We start from the raw sequence: 19007 nt of genomic DNA on the forward strand, positions 1-19007 counted from the left end.
CATCTATCTGTCTATATATCTGTCTATCCAACCATCCCCATATCTAATCTATCTATCTATCCCATGCACCCCCTCTATCTATCTATCGAATCTATCTATCCAGCCATCGCCATACATGTCTGTTTATCCATGCTCCTCCTCTATCTATCTAACCCATGCACCCCCCTCTATCTATCTCTATCTATCCCCATACACATCTGTCTGTCTATCCAGCCACCCCTGTATCTATCTGTCTGTCCGTCTAATTACACTAGGCTCAGCTGTAACTTTTTCATCACCATTGCAGTTAGTCACAAACAGCCAGGCCAGATCCTCAGCTGGTGTAAATCAGCTGTAGCTCCATTAGTCACCGGGCCACAGCTCCAGCTGGTGTGAGCTCGCATAGCTCTGCTGACTTCAACGGGGCAGCCCCTCAACTGGTGTGAATCAGCACCGTTATATTGAAATCAATGGGCCGAAGCCCCAAAGGGTGTAAATCAGTGACGCGCCTCTGGAGCCAATGTTGGTTTACACCCGCTGAGGATCTGGCCCTGCATACGCCCGCAGTGTTAGAACGGCAGGATAGTCCCAAGCCCGACGCCAGGCTCAGCTGCCACAAACCTGTGGAAAGAAACCAACGTACTTGCTCGTTAACCGTCAGGGAAGCTTCCTGGGGCTGCACGTCCATGATTGGTCACTGCGCGCTGGGCGGAGTGGGGTGGACTCAGACTCTCCACATACTGCAAGCAAGAAGACAATGGTCACAAGAGCGTCTGCTACTAAACCGGTGTCACACCTGCCATGGGGTCAAATCTTGGGAGAGTTGAAACAACATGCACCCTTGCGTTTCACACGCCGTAGCCGCACGGGAACTGTCCCGAGACCAGCCTCCCTTTGCACGGTGGGGTAGCTGTCAGAGCGAGACACAGGCAGCCTGGCTTCTCCATACCACTACGCCTTGTGGAGCCGTTCACACCCGTGCAAAGCGGGTGTTAAAACACTCCTCTTCCGAACCAGTTCCGCTTTGCGACGGGTCACTGACTGCAACAAATGCAGGGCAATGGAAGGTCAAGTGCTGGGAGGTGCTCCACCCCCCGGCTCCACCCTGAGGCCCCGCCCCCACTCCGCCCCTCTCCGAGGCCCGGCTCTGCCCCCTGCTTGAGGTCTCCTGTCCTCCCCTGAGCGCTTCCTCACCAGCCGCCCAACAGTTGATCGGTGGCCCCAATGGGTGCTTGAGTCCCGGAGCACCCACACCGTTGGCGGCTATGGTTTGGAGCCAGGACTCCTGGGTTCTACTCCCAGTTCTACCACTAACTTCCTTGGGAAGGGGTTGGTATGTCAGAGTCCCCTTCTCTATGCTGGGTGTGGGAGGCGGGTGAGCTAATATTGATCATATCTCACAAGGCGTGTGTGTCTGTGCGTGAGTGTGATTCACTTAGTAAAGTGGAAGGGCTGAACAGCCAATGAGAGAAGAAAGAGGCGCTGGAGATTCCACTAGAAATACCCAGCACCACCTCACCCCAAGCGAAGCAATGGATCAGTGCAAGAATGTCTACTGATTTTGGGAGGAGAAATCATCCCAGGAGATGAGAATCCACCAACAGAAAAGCGAAACTCACCCCTCAGGATCAAACCATTCTCCCACTCCTTGGAAAACCAGACTCATGCCAACACATTTCTTTAGGCTGGCATTTTCCTCTCCCGCTGTCCGTGGGGGTTATGCATCTAACTCCCATAAACCCGCTGAAAATTCCAGCCTTAAAGAGCAGCTGTTTCCAAAGAGAACACTGCCTCTTCCCGGGGCACAGGACCCTCAAGGCTTGAAAGGACTAGTGATTTTTTTTCCTGGGTGCCTAACATGAGAGACCTAAAAAGGTCCTCTTTTCCAAAGTGGGGCCTTCAGCACTTTCTGAAAATCAGGGTCCCTTTACGACGGTCCAAGACGGCATGGATGCCAACTTTCAGCTTTTCCTGCTGTTACCACTCAAGGAAGAGATCATGGAGTCATTGTGGACAGTTCTCTGAAAACATCCACTCAATGTGCAGCAGCAGTCAAAAAAGCGAACAGAATGTTGGGAATTATCAAGAAAGGGATAGATAATATGACAGAAAATATCATATTTTTATAAATATAAGTAATATATGCCTCTATATAAATCCATGGTACACCCACACCTTGAATACTGTGCGCAGATGTGGTCGCCCCATGTCAAAAAAGATATATTGGAATTGGAAAAGGTTCAGAAAAGGGCAACAAAAATGATTAGGGGTATAGAACAACTTCTGTATGAGGAGAGATGAATAAGACTGGGACTTCTCAGCTTGGAAAAGAGGTGACTAAGGGGGGATATGGTAGAGGTCTATAAAATCATGACTGGTGTGGAGAAAGTAAATAAGGAAGTGTTATTTACTCCTTCTCCTAATACAGGAACAAGGGGCCACCAAATGAAATTAATAGGTAGCAAGTTTAAAACAAACATAAGAAAGTATTTTTTCACACAATGCACTGTCAACCTCTGGAACTCCTTGCCAGAGGGCGTTGTGAAGGCCAATACTATATTGGGGTTCAAAGGGGAGCTAGATAGGTTCACAGAAGATAGGTCCATCAATGGCTCTTAGCCAGGATGGGCAGGAATGGTGTCCCTAGCCTCTGTTTGCCAGAAGCTGGGATTGGGTGACAGAGCATGGATCACTTGATGGTAACCTGTCTGTTCATTCCCTTTGGGGCATCTGCCATTGGCCACTGTCAGAGGACAGGATACTGGGCTTGATAGACCTTGGTCTGACCCAGTATGGCCATTCTTATGTTCTTCTGCTCCACTTCGAGGCCCCACTCCCACTCCACTCCTCCTCCCAAAGCCTCACCCTCGCTCGCCTCTTCCCGCACCCTCCCCTCGAGGCCCCACCCCTTCTCTGAGCACGCCCTGCCTGCGCCCTGCCTTTACTTCATCTCTTCCCACCCTCACACCTCTCTCTCCTCCCCAGCACTTCCCGCCCACCACCGAACAACTGATCGGCAGCAGGCGGGAGGTGCTGGGGGGAAAGGGAAAAGCTGATCGGTAGGGCCCACCAAACAGCTGATCGGCAGGTGGCTTTAAAGATTAGCACTGGGACTTTGGAGCAGATGTTGGGTGTGTATGTTATTATGATGTGCACTCATGTTTTAATAATATAGGATGAAATCCTGGCCCGTTAACAGCAATGAGGCCAAAATGACACCGCTACAATATGCAGTGTGTAGTAACTGGGTAGTATCCCTTTAAACAGTGTGTGGAATTATTACTGCAGGAAGGAACCTCACAGAAACACAGCGGAGTCCGAGTAACTGTGTTTACTAATTATATACAACAAGCAACCTATAGACATATACATGCTACTGGCAGTAGTCTGTTGGCTTCTGAAACATAAAACCCAGTGAGCGCCATTAGAAGGCTCACAAACTATTTAAAGGGATACTACGCAACTCCTAGCTGCTGCACACACTAAACTGTAAATGTAGCTGCCCAGCTCCCTTTAAAACTATCCCCCTAGTTGGCTCTGAGAATCACAACCTAAATATTCAAACAGATCCCAGGGGGCGCGGCCCAGAACCAATGCCGTCTTCTCCGCTACGCTCGGTGGCTTTTAATAGGTTTAGACCCTGCTGCCTGAGCGACTGAACTGATTGAGATCAGCCGAGTGACTGATCTGTAATATCTGATAAAAGTTTTTAAATCCCGCTTTGACTTCAGAGTAGCCAAACGCCATGGGATGCCGGTGCCTGCTTTAATTAACAATTTATTCCAGTGCAACAGAGAACAGAGTCAGGGGCCATCAGGTAGCTCTTCGATGCATCTGGCGTTATTAATAGTTAATTAGTTCTCCTACAGCCAGAGCACAGGAACCGGCAGGAAAAGTTGGAGCGAGGGACACTTGCTGCGCCAGGGACGTGCCGGTGGAAAGAAAAAGCAGAGAACTAAAGCTGCAAAACCTCCTGTGACGAAGAGACGAGATGAGCCGAATGTACAGTCATTCCACCAGGAAGGGAAGATCTGTGAGCTGGACAGGGTGGTGGCTAGTGACCGGTTTGCTGGTCTCCTGGCAGCGGTAAGACCTGCTGTGTGTCTCTGGGAGGAGACTGTAAGCTCTTTGGGGCAGGGACTATCCTTCACTTTATAGACCCTACCACAATAGGGTCACTATCTCACCTGGGGTTTCCAGGTTCTACTATAATGCAAATCGTAAATAACCGTTGACCCCACAAAAAGGCTCTCTGGATAAGTTAGAGCAGCACCAGGGGCTGTTTTATCCTCAAGCAGCCTTTCTCAGGTGGTACCACCACCCGGGATCCCCTTAGCACTGAGCATTATGGCTCCTTCCCCTTTCTGTCTCCTGCACCTGAACTGGTAAGAGGGGAACAGCACAATTATGCACATGGCAGCTCTTTGCTGGGGGAATTCTCCTCTGCCCTTTGCGGCTCATTCACAACCCCTCCATGCTGCTGGAGAGGCATAGAGAGACTGGAGTAGGGGGGCAGCATCGGCCCCCCCGTCAATTAGAGAACAGGTTTCATAACTAAAGCTGCAATGTTTTTAAAGGCATCGGACCAAATTCAGTCCCGGTACAGAATAACTCAGCACAGTTCTCATGCTTATCAATGGAAACTCAGCCTGTTTATGCCAGGGCTGAATTTGGTTTGTCCCAGGAGGTAGTCAAGGCAGAGAAATGTCCACTGGAGAGATCTTTTTTATCAGGCCTTGTCTACACGCAAATTCAAACTGGTTTGTTAAACTGGACACTCCGGTTTTGGTTTCAGAGTGGTTTATAACAGTTTGGTCTAAATTCCTTAAATTCCTTTAAGCTAAACCGAAATAAGCCCGTTTTCAACCAAAAATCACAGTCCACACAGGGGTTTACACTGGCACCATCAATGTGATTGAAATTCACCCCTTTCGTTACAAAGATTCAGCTTGTTCGTACAGACAAGACCCAAGACAAGCCCTGTCCCGGCTTTCTCTGCTGCGGCTGTACTAAATAATACTGTTTGACGGAGACATCTTTTGCACACAGGCATAATGAAACCTGCAGTAAAATCTTCCAGCTTTGCAAACGCAGGACGTGAATAAACAGCAATGAGCAATACCAAGGCTGCTGCGTATAGAGACCAATTAACAAGCTGTTTCTGAACAAACTCAGCAGGAACATCTGTATCGAGCTAGCTATTGAAAAATAAAAGGGTTAAGGATGTTGTTAGCTGGGCTGTTCACTGTTTGCCCGGGCACAAATTCTGTTTATGGAGGGTTTCTGTTCAATACCTTCTAAAAGCAGCCTGAAATGTTGTATCACCTCATCAGCCTAAGCAGCAGAGAGTGGAAATTTTCAGCATTCACTCAACCTGCTCTCACTGAGAATTTTCCTGCTGACTTCAATTAGAATCGGGGTCCATCCAATGCTGAACGCCTTTAAAAATCCCGTCCACAATACTTCAGCCTGGTGTACATACAGGCGTACCCGTTTCCCTGTTTAGAGTTGGGGCATGATTGTGCACCAACAGCATTAGAGTGGGATCATCCCTGGGTCGGGATCTGGTTATACTGGTGATTGTCTGCTCTTTTGGGGCAGAGCCTGTCTTTTTTTCCTTCTGTGTTTGTACAGCACCTTGCACAATGGAGTCCAGAGCCATGACTGCGGTTTCCAGGTGCTATGGTAACACAAATACATAAAATAATATAAAGATGCTCACACCTGTAAAGCTTACTCCTGTCATTTTACCTTAGGTCTGCTCTACGCACAGTTTTCATACTGATTTAACTACTTCATTTAAGGGTTGGTTTTTTTAAACTGATTAATATACTGGTATGTATAACCTATTCCCCAGCCAGGTCTACACTACAGATCTTTGCTGTCATAGCTATGTTGATTAAGACTGTAAAAACATCACACAAGCAATCCCCCTGTGTAGAAAGCAGCTCATCTCTGTAAGTGTCCTTTTGCTGGTATAGTTTATGTTTCTTGGGGAGGTGGTTTCAAGTGTCCTTTTGCCGGTATAAGCTGCATCCAGAAGGCTTTGCCAATACAGTTATACGGCAGAGCTTTTGTAGTGTATACTGGCCTCCCGGTTCCCTTCCCGCATGGGACCCAACTATACAGGTAGAAACACATTTATACAAGTAGAACTGCATGTACATTAAGGGGGTTGTACCACTTTAATTATACCCGTATAAAGCCACATCATTTTTCTGCCTGAACAAGCCCTTTTTTAGCACCTTTGGACCAGTATAACTGTGCCCACACGAAAGGGTTTTACTGCTTTAACTACATCTGTTTCTAAACCGATACAGTTAAATCGGTAAAAAACGTGTGTGCGGACTGACCCTTATTGTGTGTCTACCCTGCAGCTGGAGATGTAACTTGTAGCTTGGGCAGAGGCACCCACCCTAGCTCTGATCTAGCTCGCGTACGAAAAACAGCATTTAGCATAGCCACACCTGCGTGGGCGGTGTAGCTGCCCCCTGAGTACAATCCCATCTGAAATCCTAGGTATGCATTTAGAGCAGCTAGCCCATTCCCAGCCGCGGCTACACTGCTATTGTTAGCTCATTAGCTTGATCAGACCTAGTGCAGGGGTGTCTGCTGGAGCTGGAAATTATACCAGTGTAGACACCCCCTCAGAGGCTAAAGAAATGCAGCTGCTGATTCCTGGTGAGCCTTCCTTCATGTACTGAACCCTCACTGGGAGTCTGCCATCAAGAGCCAGGTAATGTGTATCTCACAGCGTAGTAAAGCTGATGGGGAATTTTTTGATGGAAAACGTTTTCATCAGAAGTTGCCCATTTAAAGAAGCCAAAACTTTTCACAGGAAAGGGGGGCCAGTCTCGACAAATTTTTCCACTCGACTAAAAAGTTCTGAAATTATCAAAACGACTTTTCATTTCAAAATTTAAGATTGCTATAATTTTAAAAATACAACAAAATGGTAAAAATCGCGGCAGTGTTGGGCACCCACAGGGAGACTGCTTGATATTCAGTGGACACATTCCTAAAAAGCCAGTGCATATTTAAAAAATAGCCAGACATCTGTGCCTCACTGCAACTTTCCTTTGCAGTGAACGCTGACGCCAGGAACAGCTGTTTAAGGAAAGGTATAATTCCAAACACACTCTCTAGTGACTGAGTGAGTGTCATTCTTGGCAGGAGATGGGACTGACCAGTTATTAGCTGGTCTGTTAGAAAAATCACAAGAGTAGAACCCAGGAAATTCTGAGTTCTAATGCTGGGTACTCATTTGCTTTTCGGCTTTGGGCAAAGCACAATCTTGGGACGAGTCGGGAGAGTTTTGTGCACTTGTCTCCCATAGGGAGCTGGGCAAATGCTTCAGCGTGATCAGCTTCTATGATTTCACTTGCTGTGCTGCAAAATAAAAAAGCTTGGTGCTGAAAATGCCCCAGCTCTCTTGGTCCTCCCAAGGTTATTCATCTGCTCCCCAGTCACATCCCTCCTGTTTGTGCATTTTAGGAACGTCTCCAGGAAACGGTGAAAAACAAACAAAATCCCATGCGCTTTCCCAAGGAGGCACCTAGGCACAATGGAGTGTTTAAAAAGCAGCATAAGCCTTTACAGTTACACACACTTTAAGGTGCCTTTGCCCTGCCAGAGAGGTATAAAATGGCCTTTGTGTAAATCAGAATGAAGTTCAGTGCAAGACGCCTTCTTCAAAGTGTGCAGAGGATTAAAAAAAAAAGGGCTCTTTCAACAGAGCCTTGGAGTTTTGCTGATCAAAGTTACACTAAAAACTGCAGCAAAGAGCAGCTCGAGACGGGAAACATACTTGCGGCTTATGGGAAGTTTATCTCTATACAGATCTACAGCAACAAAACAAGATGAAGAGCCACTTTCAGAATCTCAGGTACAGTCTAACAAGAATGAACAAGACTCACTAATCAGGTTCTATCTACTGTATTTATCAGAGCAGGATACTTCCATCTTTTCAGGCCTTCCCAGTGCAGCAGAGTCAAATAATGGGCAGAGAAGAGAAGCCGAGATCTCTCTCAGTGTGGTGCAAAAAGACCCATTAGCGTGATGGACGATTAAACAGACATTTCATAATGTCAAGCTCAGTGCAGTTCCGTGGCATGGCTGGGATTTCCTCACGGGCTGGTGCTCATTGAGCAGATATTCTGCGAGTGTGTCATACCATTTCATTTTGCTTCTTCGCACATTTTTGCAATCAATGGGACAAATCATGTGCCCAGATGGTGGTGTTGAGCGCACGCAGCACGAAAACAGCCATTTCACAACAGATGGTGACGAGAAACTGAAATGCACTAAATTATACTACTAATAATAAAAAAGAATTGGAAAAGAGAGGGAGAAGATGATTTACGAAGCTCCAGTTTTCACTGTGACTATAACTGATGTGTTAATTACTAGTGTTGATGAGTCAGAGATGTGACGGCCTGGATACCATTCCAGTGGGAATCTCACTTTGAACAAACATGCCACAGGTGAGAAGTCCGAAGAGTCAGATTTTCAAAGGTGCTTAGGCATCTACGGACACAGATAGGTACCTAGTGTTGTCTTCAAAAACGCCTAAGCTAATTGGGCCCCCAACTCCCAGAGAAATCAATGGGAATTAGACGAGTAACGTGCTATAAGCCTTTTAGAAATCCCACTAAGCACCCATCCGCATCTTTAGGTGCCTTAAATACCTTTGAAAAAGTAATGCCCATCCTCATCGGAGTACTGTGAGGGCTCCTGTACTGAGGTGTGTTATATGCTCAGGTACTAAAGTGGGGAGTGCCACAGAAATGTCAATATTACCAACTAAATTCTGTTTCTGTTGGAGTTAATGACAAAGTTCCCATTGATTCGATGGGAGCAAGTTTGGACCCCACCGGAAGGGGCCCATGAGCCTGCAAGCAAAGGGAATAGTAACGAATGATGATAATAGTTCTTGTCAGCCATAGCTTTTGAAGCACTTTACAAAGGAAGTCAGCACCATTATCCCCATTTGACAGATGGGGAAACTGAGGCATGGAGAATCTGAACCATCTTCCCTACCAATCTGAAATGGATCCTGGGTTCTACTGTAAGGCAACTAGCCCCCAACCTTCTGGGACACTGCACCATTTCACTAGGCCAAGGCAAGACTGTGATTACCCCATTGCTGACCACCACTTCCTGTCCCGTTACACCAGTGCTAACCCATCAGGGAGTGTATCCTAAGTACAACTGTGGGTTAGATCATGCACACACTGAATGGAAAATGGGCAGCCACAATGCACTGGGGCTCAGTATTAAGGGGGCTAGGGAAAGAGGTTACCCGTTACAAAAGGCTGAAATTACAGTGCTGATATCTGCACCAGTGGTTAATAGCACAAGAGGAGACTAAGACATGAGGCATCAGAAGCTTTGAGACTGCTGAGCCTCCCACTTCTGCCATCCAGAGTTAGGGGTTCAATCATGCACTCTGGTCCCCATACAGCAAAACACTTAAGAACATCATGTGGTTTTAACGTTGAGCAAGGCGGGTGATTTCATATGCTTAAAGTTAAGCATGTGCTGAAGCGCTCTGATAGATTGGGAACAAAGTGCTCGACATCTTGCAGGATCGAGCCCATAAAGCAATTTCGCAGTCACTCAGGCTCATATTAGGGCTGGTGCAGGGTGACATTGTGTCACGGACTTCGGTGATGTTATGCTGACTCATGCCAAATGAAAACCTGCCTCTCATTTTTGTAGTATCATAGAATCATAGAACATCAGGGTTGGAAGGGACCTCAGGAGGTCATCTAGTCCCACCCCCTGCTCAAAGCAGGACCGATCCCCAACTAAATCAGTATTCCCAATTTGTAAAGCCATTCAGCACAAAATTCATGGAGTTAAAGGTTCTTAGAATCATAGAATATCAGGATTGGAAGGGACCTTAGGAGGTCATCTAGTCCCACCCCCTGCTCAAAGCAGGACCAATCCCCAATTTTTGCCCCAGACCCCAAATGGCCCCCTCGAGGATTGAATTCACAACCGTAGGTTTAGGAGGCCAATGCTCAAACCACTGAGCTATCCCTCCCCTCCTTCACATGTATGTGACTAAATGCTTGTCTACAAGAGGAAACTGACCACAACTGCTTTTGTAGAGTAGTTTATGTCACAATAGCTATTCTGGTCAGTTTCTCCCTGTACACAAGTCCTTATTCTCACTGTTTAAGACTTTAAGTGGTCTGCAGGGATTGTTGTATCTTTCAGACTGGTTGCACTTGTATCTCTTGAGAGATCAATTAAATGGGCAAACTTGAACTCACAAAGACCACAAACATTTGCTTTTCCAATGAAGCTACCTAAAGGTCTAAACTGCAATTTAATTAAATTAAACCCTGCATTTAATCATAAAAAGCCATTCATCATCACATGGGTCCAAGCACAAATGTTGTGCCTCATGTTTAATCTCCCTCTTTTCCATTCATATTCGTTTTCAGAATATTAAGGACATTTCAACCTGGTTTTGCAATTAATTCCTCCCCCCAACAGCCTAATGCAAACACTAAACACTAAACCTTTGTTTGCATTTTGACCAAACCTTTTCCTCTGGGAATCTCAAAGTACTTCACAATTAACGTCACAATGTTCTCAGAGGAAGGCAAATATTACCAACTGCATTTACTGAAGGGGAAACTGAGGCAGAAGGAGTAACTTGTCTAGCATCACACAGTGAATCACTGGCAAAATGAACACTAACACTCAGGAGCACACAAACCCTGGGCTCCTTCTCAATCCACTCGCCCATTCTTCCTACAGTTCTGATCTAGGCTCTGATCCTGGAATCAGGTCCCCAGAGAGAAAGATTCAATTACAGCATCAGACCCCTAAGAGGACAGGCCCCCATTTAGTATGGCTGAATCACACATTGTTTCTTACAGTCTGAAGCAGTGTCCAGATAGAAAAGAAAAAGCACCTCAGTCTTAAATCCCAGTTTAGTGTAATTCTAAATAAATATTCATAAAAATAAACAAGCCAATCTTGCTCGAAGGCAGATGCTCATGTCAGTTACAGTCTATATAAATGGGGATTTATGAGCAACAATTTCCAAAGCTCCTAAGTCATTTAGGAGCACAAGCCCCATTTTTAAAAAGTGACTTCAGCACTTAAGGCTGAGATTCTCAGAGGTATTTAGACACCTAGCTCCCACTGAAATCACATTTTGGGTACTTATCCAATTAGTCCTTTCCAGCCACACTCTAATATAATAAAACAACGATAATATTGCAGCACTTTTTATCAGCAGATCTTCACTTCACAGAGGAGGTCAGTATCATTATCTCCATTTTACAGATGGGAAAGCTGAGGCAGGGGGCAGTGACGTGACTTGCCTGCGGTCACCCAGCAGGCCAGTGGCGGAGCCAGGAATAGCATATGACCAGTGGACAGCATGCCCATCCTTTCCTCTGCAGCATGTTGCCTAACTCAACTACTCTAAATCACGTTTACTCGTGATTAAGACGAGCCCTGGGACTGGGATTCGCAAAGAGGTTAAAGGCTAGAAACATGCACACAAAAATCTAGGCACAACAGCAGGGCAAACTTCCAGCACCCTTACTCATCCCTTAATGTAGCACAAGAGTTATTCCCAGAGCAACGGGCATGGCTTGATTCTCATTTACAGTAATGCCCCTTCCCATCACTGTGGCTCTCCAAGGAGGCAAGTAAATGTAACATATGCTCATTTGAAATCCCCATTTGCACCAGAACAGTGCAAAGTGATCTTAGTGAACTGAGCATCAGACATAGGGTGCAACTGTTCTACAAGTAACCATCATAGGACAGCCCCCAACTGTTTGCTGAAACAAAACTGGATTCCCCCTTCTGAAGGTAAAAATAAAACCACAACCAAAATCCACTCTATATAATAGGGGGAAACTTCAGTTCTGTGCTTGGGAGCTTCAAAATGGCCTATCCAATGTTTCTGAAAATGTGCATTTGCTCCCCGGGGAATGCACCCTGCTTGGCACGTTTCAGAGTGAAGTTTTATGGCTATTTTTAAACTCCTAAAGATGGGGGGGAGGGGTAATGAAAAATCAGAGACAGCCTCTGATCAGAGTTCGATTCCATGCATCTGAAGAAGTGGGGTTTTTTACCCACGAAAGCTTATGCCCAAATAAATCTGTTAGTCTTTAGGGTGCCACCGGATTCCTTGTTGTTTTTGTGGACACAGACTAACATGGCTACCCCTCTGATACTATCTTCGAAGACAGAGATTTCTGCCACCAGGATAACTTTGGAACATACGGCCGCTCCCCAAAGCTCTTGGTTACTATCTCCTACAAGAGGAGTGAGCCTCTTTCCTGGAAAGCTTGTGCCAGGGCTGGGCCGGGCCAGCTAACTCCACCAGCCAAGCCAATGAAAACTCATTTGTGACACATAAAGGACAGCCGCTCCAACGTTACCGTAAAGCTATGAAAATCTGTACTGAGTTGCTATAAAGTGGGCTGTCATCAGATCAGGCTGCTCTGCTGACCTAAGATGACAGTTTCGTCAGCAGAAAGAATTACAAATTGGTTACTGTTAAATGTACTTTGAGACAAATAGCAGTGGGCCGTAGGGCTGCCTGTAATGAACCGCGGCTTCAAGCTGAGTTTCAGGACTGAAGAAATCACAAGAGGGAATTCATGTCTGCAAAGCATGTGCAGCTTCTGCAAACTTTAAAGAGCACCTCCCACCCACAAGAATGCCTTATTTTACGTTAAAAGAAAAGGAGTACTTGTGGCACCTTAGAGACTTACCAATTTATTTGAGCATAAGCTTTCGTGAGCTACAGCTCACACATCCGATGAAGGGAGCTGTAGCTCACGAAAGCTTATGCTCAAATAAATTGGTTAGTCTCTAAGGTGCCACAAGTACTCCTTTTCTTTTTGCGAATACAGACTAACACGGCTGTTACTCTGAAACCTTATTTTACGTTGACGTACTTACTGGCATCTGTGCAAAGGAACTAGAGGTCACTTGCATTTGCCAGTAGTTGGTTGGCAGTTTTTTTAGCCCTGATCCTGCAGTCGATTGCTCATGGGCAGACTCCAGAACCTGTTGCCATAACTGGGACTTCAAGGAAAGCCAGAGACAACCTGCCAATCCCTTTACCGATACACTTGCCATTCCCGTTTCAAGGCAAGTGGAGCAGTGAGTAACGAACAGGGAGCTTTCATCTGCATCCAGAACATTTTACTAAATACATTAAAAAACAAAGAAGCCAGACGTGACTCAATAACTCCTGCCAATTTCTGGGTTTAACTCCCAGTTATTTGCCAAACCCTGTTAGTACCTTTAAAATAAACGTTTGTTTTCTCTGCTTTTCCCTTGTTACAATCGCTGCAACCTTCGAAATAAGGATGATACTCTATTAGAGAGCCAGTGCGACCCACTGGATTAGGAGATCTGTTCCTAGCTCTGTCCTCGACCTGCTGGATGACCTGGGGCAAATCACTTAATTGCCTCGTGGCTTGTTTTCCCTCCCACCCTTTGTCTATTTTGATTGTAAGCTCTTCAGGGCAAAAACTCTCTCCCTATGGGTTCGTACCACACTCAGCACAAAGGGTTCTACTATAATACAAATCCTAATAATATGTTTGCTTGACATCTTCCTGAATTCGGTCAGTGTGGTCTTGGAAGCCGTATTTGTTTACAAGTATCTCCGGACCGCACATTCATTACTTTCTCCTGAGAGGGCGGGAAGTATTACTATCTTTGTTTTACAGCTAGGGTATTGAGAGATTAAGTGAATCGCCCAAGGTCAGGTGAGAAGCCTACTGCAGCGCCAGGCACAGAACTCAGATCTCCTGAATCCCAGTCCAGTACATTAACCATAAACTCAGTCTATCAGTTGTGAAGGAAGTTCATAATATTGATTCCGGCAGGTCCTGCCAACATAAAAATATGTCACCTACCAAGCAAGCCTAACCTAAAAAAATGCACATCTCCCAGCTTTCCAACAGGGTGGCACCTGAGTAATCCTGCAGAAACCTAACATTCCCTCACCAATCAATACCTATGTAGCACGGGTGGTAAAACCACCACCACCATGTGCGTAATTGTGATGGGAATGCATGAGAAAAATCGGCTGGTTTCTTCTTAATATTTCATGCCCAAGAACATTTGGTCACTTTGACTGCAAAAGGTGAGACAGAGAATAAAGCCAGCTCCTTGGAGACAAGGATGGAAGGTCATACTGCTCAGTGCGTCAAATGCAGTATTGCCGGGCACTTCCATGGCCCTGATCGCGCCCCCCCCCCCCCCCCCCACTGGCAGGACATCTGTCTCAACAGGTGTTTCCTGGTCAAGCAACTCTTACTACCAAGGTCTATTAGTATTTAAAGCCTTTAATATATAATGTTGGGGTATGTAAGGGTTAAGTAAAGACCTGGGTAGCCGCTATCATGGTAATAGGGAGGGAGGCACATGCAAGCACTGATTCTTCGCTTGATAAAGCTGCTGTCCTTTTCCCTTCCCTTCTGCTTGTTAAGGATAGATAAGCCTTGCAGTTGCATGAGAAATATGGTTGTCTGAAGGATCTTTGTGTGAACAAGTGTTATCTCCCCTCTCCCAGCTACATAAACGAGCTCAGGGTCACGGCCCCTTCCCAGGATGACCAGATGTCCCGATTTTAAACGGACAGTCCCGATTTTTGGGTCTTTTTCTTACATAGGCTCCTATTACCCCCCACCCCGTATCCCGATTTTTCACACTTGCTGTTTGGTCACCCTACCTCTTCCTCCCTCCCCCGGGAAGTGCTGATTAAGGGAACTTGTGGCTACAATTACTGCAAAGAAACGTACCTTCAAGGTAAAGACATGTCTGTACAATATGCTTAATGCTGTAAACGGTAAACAGGGTAGGGTATAATTATATTCAGTATATAACTATTAATATTCATTATATGGGCGTTCATATTATTAAATAAAGGTTTTGGGGGCGCTGTAGTAAACGTGGGTATTTACATATGAACTTAGATAAAAGAGTGTGACGTGATTAACTCGGGGCTTACTCGACAACTGGGTCGAGGGGAACAAGTACTGCAATAAAGAAGTCCGTTTACTCAATCCGCCTCTGGGTCAGCCTGCTCCTTCTTTCCATCTCTAACATATAAGTGCTGTCTCTGGGGGAAGGGCAGCCTGCGTCTTAACACCTTGTCACAAGCAAGTACAATCGTTACCATTAGAAGCGGCAGTTGTATCAGGTTAGCATCCTGAGGGGATGAGAACATGGAGCTCGCTGCTTTCCCTATACAAAGCCCAGCCAATGCAGCCTTAAGACAACTCCAGAATCTTTTGTTTCCATTCCCTTTGGTAATTCCTATTTATTTGTATCGGAGTAATGCCTAAAGACCCCAGTAAAAAATCAGGGACACATATTTAGCTACTGGGGTGTCTGTCGTGCTGACCACTGCTGTCCAGGGTGCCTGCCAGCCTGTGGGTTTGGGGTGCCATCAAATTCACCATTATCCTCCATTGCTCTGGTGCAAATTAGCACTAGCAATAATACCCACCTTTCATCTAGCGCTTTTCATCAGTAGACCTCAAAGTGCTGTACAAAGGAGGTCAGTATCGTTTGTGCCCATTTTACAGACAGGGAAACTGAGGCAGGGAGGTGACGTGACTTGCTGAAGGTCACCAGCATGGCAGTAGCAGAGTTAGGCATAGAGGCACTTCCCCGGGAGACACTTCTCTCTGACTCTAAGCCCCTCTCCCTACAGGGGCACCTAGCTCAGGGAATGCTTAAAGGGGTCCTGGACAGAGATAATACAAACCCCCAGTTTGTGGCAATTAGCCCCAGTAACATATTCCTCAGCCTCAGGGGCAGCCCCTCCCCAGCCACCCAGGGGGCTCCAGCCCCCAGCGCAGGGGGGCTCCAGGGCCCAAGGGCAGGGGGCAGCCCCACCCCACCCAGCCAGGCATGAGACACAGCCCGGCAGGGAGGAGAAGCCCCGGTACCCCAGTCCCTGCAACGCGTCTCCCTCCCAATCAGGCAGCTCAGCCCCATGGCCCGGCCCCGGCAGCTGCTCCCCCAGGCCGGTGCCTCGGCAGCCCCCAGTGCAGCCTGAGACCCCACCCCGGGCCCCGCCGTCTGCTCGCCGCCTACAGCACAGCGCCCCCCGGGGCGGGCACAGCCCGGCCCCCGCTGCCCGATCCGGGCAGCTCCTACCGCGGTCCCTTCCCCGCTGCCCCCCAGCCCCTGGCTCCTCCGACCCCCGGGTCCCCCCCAGCCCCCGATCCCCGGGGGTCCCCCAGCCCCTGGCTCCTCCGATCCCCGGGTCCCCCCAGCCCCCGAGGCTGCTCCGATCTCCGGGTCCCCCCAACCCTTGTCTCCCCCGAACCCCGGATCCCCTCCGAACCCCGGGTCCCCGCAGCCCCCGATCTCCGGGGGTCCCCCAGACTCCGATCCCCGGGGGTGCTCCGACCTCCGGGTCCCCCCAACCCTTGTCTCCCCCGATCCCCGGATCCGCTCCGAATCCCGGGTCCCCCCCAGCCCCCGATCCCCGGGGGTCCCCCAGGCTCCGATCCTTGGGGGTCCCCCCAGCCCCCGATCCCCGGGGCTGCTCCGATCTCCGGGTCCCCCCAACCCCTGTCTCCTCCGATCCCCGGAGCACCGCCAGCCCCCGATCCCCGGGGCTCTCTCGAAGCCCGGCTCCCCAATCCCCTTCAGCCTCTGGCTCCTCCGATCTCCGGGTCCCCTCAGCGCCCGACGCCCAGGTCGCTCCGATCCATGGGGCTCCCCCCCACCCCGACTCCCCTGGTCTCCCCCCCAAACCCCAGAACCCCCTGAGCTCCCGACCCCTGGGGGCCCCGATCCCAGGGGCTCCCAACCCCGGCTTCCTGACCTCCGGGCTCCCCTTAACCCCGGCTCCTCGGTCTCCCCCCCCCCCCCAACCCCAGCCCCCTCAATCCCCGTCTCCCCACGACCCAGTCTCCCCGGGCTCCCCCGGCCCCGGCTCCTCCGCTTGCAGCGGCCCCGGCCCCGGTTTTTCTCTTTATCATAAATATATAAATTATGCTAATTAAGACCATTGCATATTCACCGAACCGGGTCCCCCCCGCCCCCCCTGCCCGCCCCACCGCACCCCCTCTCCCGGGCCCCGCACTCACCGCGCCGGCAGCCGCTCGCCCCCCGCTCGGGCCGGGGCTCCGAGCCGCTTTTTTGCTGGGAATAATTAACAATTCATCTCACAGCAGCGGAGCGGAGTCTGCTGCACACAAAGGGGGGGGGAAGGAGGCGGCAGCCCCCCCAACTCCGCCTGCCCAGCCCAGCCCTTGCACCGAGATCCCCGGGGCTCTGCGCCGGGCCACCCCCGCTTGCAGCCGCCTCAGCCCCGGGCCCCCGCTGGGGGAGTTGCGGCGGGGGAAGGGGATTTTTTTGGTTACTTGGATTTTTTTTAGCTGCTGCGTCATGAACATAATTTATGCAAAGGCCTTTGCCGCATCCCGCAGGCTGCAGAGCTGGCCGCGGCCTCGAGGGGGCGCAGGGACCCCCCCTCCTGTAACAACCCTCCCTCCGCCCCCCAAATCTCCCTGTATAACCCCCCCACCACCACCACCCCAACCTGAAAAGTGCCCCTTTGGTATCAGACACTTTGCGTTTCCCCTCCCAGCACTTGACAAACATGAGCTGGTTCATGACGCCCAGTGGGGGGAATCTCAGGCATGGGTGGGAGGGGTGTGTGTGAAACCACTGCCCCCCATCAAGGTCATACAGCAAGTCACCACCAGCAGAGCCGGGTGAAGTAGGCCTGACTTGCTGATTCGTTCCTCCCCATCTCCCTTCAACTAGCTCATCAAAACCCTAATGCAGCATTTCATAATAATAAATTAATACATTAAGAATAGTATTCACATGAGCCGCCTGGGGACAGGACAAAGGACTCTGACTGTTTCCTCACCTTATCTGGCTCTCTCATGGGGCATAGCTTGGACCTGGAAATCTGCACATCACTAAGGTTGCCTCCCATCCAGGTGTTCCCAGGATCGTTCCTTTTTCGAATCTGACAGCCGCTGTCAGGGTCCTCAGTACACACTGCCAGCAGTCCAGCGTTACGGGATCAGGATCTTCCCGGATGTCCTGGTTTTTGTACCTCAGAGGTAGCAACCCTACCCACCGCCCTGGTTATAAAAACAAAACTATACTGTACCATGAAAACTGTTCCAAGGGGCCAGCCTAGTTAGCAGTCGGGGGTCAGGGTGTCTGTTAACGGTACTGGAAACCTTGAAGATATACGTTAAAGCAGGGGTTTGGCTAGGAGAGGAATAGCACAATTATTGCAGGTCCCTTCCGCACTTTGCAAGAGTAATGTTGCAAGAGCTAATAGTACTGTTACTCTCAGTACTAGTACTCTCCAAGCACAGAAGGCAAAGAAGCCTGCATTCCATACTAACTGTGGTTCTTATCATCCTTTCCTGAAGTCAATCAGAGGACCCCTAGTGGGACCAGAAGCAGCTTGTGGCCTGGCTGTCCCTCCACTTGGAGCCCTACAAGGCCTGACTATTATAGTTCCGGAGCCAACTTCATGATCATTACCCAAAAGAACCACAGTAGTCGCTCTCTCTCTCTCTCTCTCTTTCTTTATATAGACTGATCAAGTATCCTACACATGGTTAACAATATAGTAAAAAGAACAGGAGGACTTGAGGCACCTTAGAGACTAACCAATTTATTTGCGCGTAACCTTTCATGAGCTACAGCTCATTTCATCGGATGCATGCAGTGGAAAATACAGTGGGGAGATTTATATACACAGAGAACATGAAACAATGGGTGTTACCATACAGACTGTAACAAGAATATAGTAAAAACATCCTGATTGGTTAATAACTTAGATTGGTTAATAATTAAAGCACAGGGTGTTTTAATATCATATGCTGCAAAGCGCTGCAGGAGACACATTAAAGAACTACTTGCGGCTCCTCAACCTTGTCTGAGTATCACTGTTGTACCATTATTTATAAGGCCATCCTGGCTGGCCTCTTGAACCTACCTACAGGCCTAAATGCCCCGAGGCAGACCTGTGCTCA

The 19007-nt window shown here is 48.5% G+C and overlaps 1 protein-coding gene across 4 annotated transcripts in view; it reads right to left on the reverse strand.

Moving 5' to 3' along the window:
- Window positions 1-17373, reverse strand: part of POU6F1 (POU class 6 homeobox 1) — a 32174-nt gene extending 14801 nt beyond the window's left edge. Inside the window, exons 1-2 of one of the 4 annotated variants that reach the window (XM_048831942.2) lie at window positions 17088-17373; window positions 623-719 (exon numbers count right to left, since the gene is read on the reverse strand). In XM_048831942.2, the coding sequence (XP_048687899.1) occupies window positions 623-667 (45 nt within the window). In that variant the 5' untranslated portion in view covers window positions 668-719; window positions 17088-17373. Of the gene's footprint in view, window positions 1-600; window positions 720-3530; window positions 3546-17087 lie in introns of those variants that run through there. The other 3 variants (XM_048831943.2, XM_075121435.1, XM_075121436.1) reach the window with 3 other exon arrangements.
- Between the last annotated feature and the right edge of the window lie 1634 nt (window positions 17374-19007).

The sequence above is a fragment of the Caretta caretta genome, chromosome 20 (assembly GCF_965140235.1).
Source record: "Caretta caretta isolate rCarCar2 chromosome 20, rCarCar1.hap1, whole genome shotgun sequence".
NCBI classification, from domain to species: Eukaryota; Metazoa; Chordata; order Testudines; family Cheloniidae; genus Caretta; species Caretta caretta.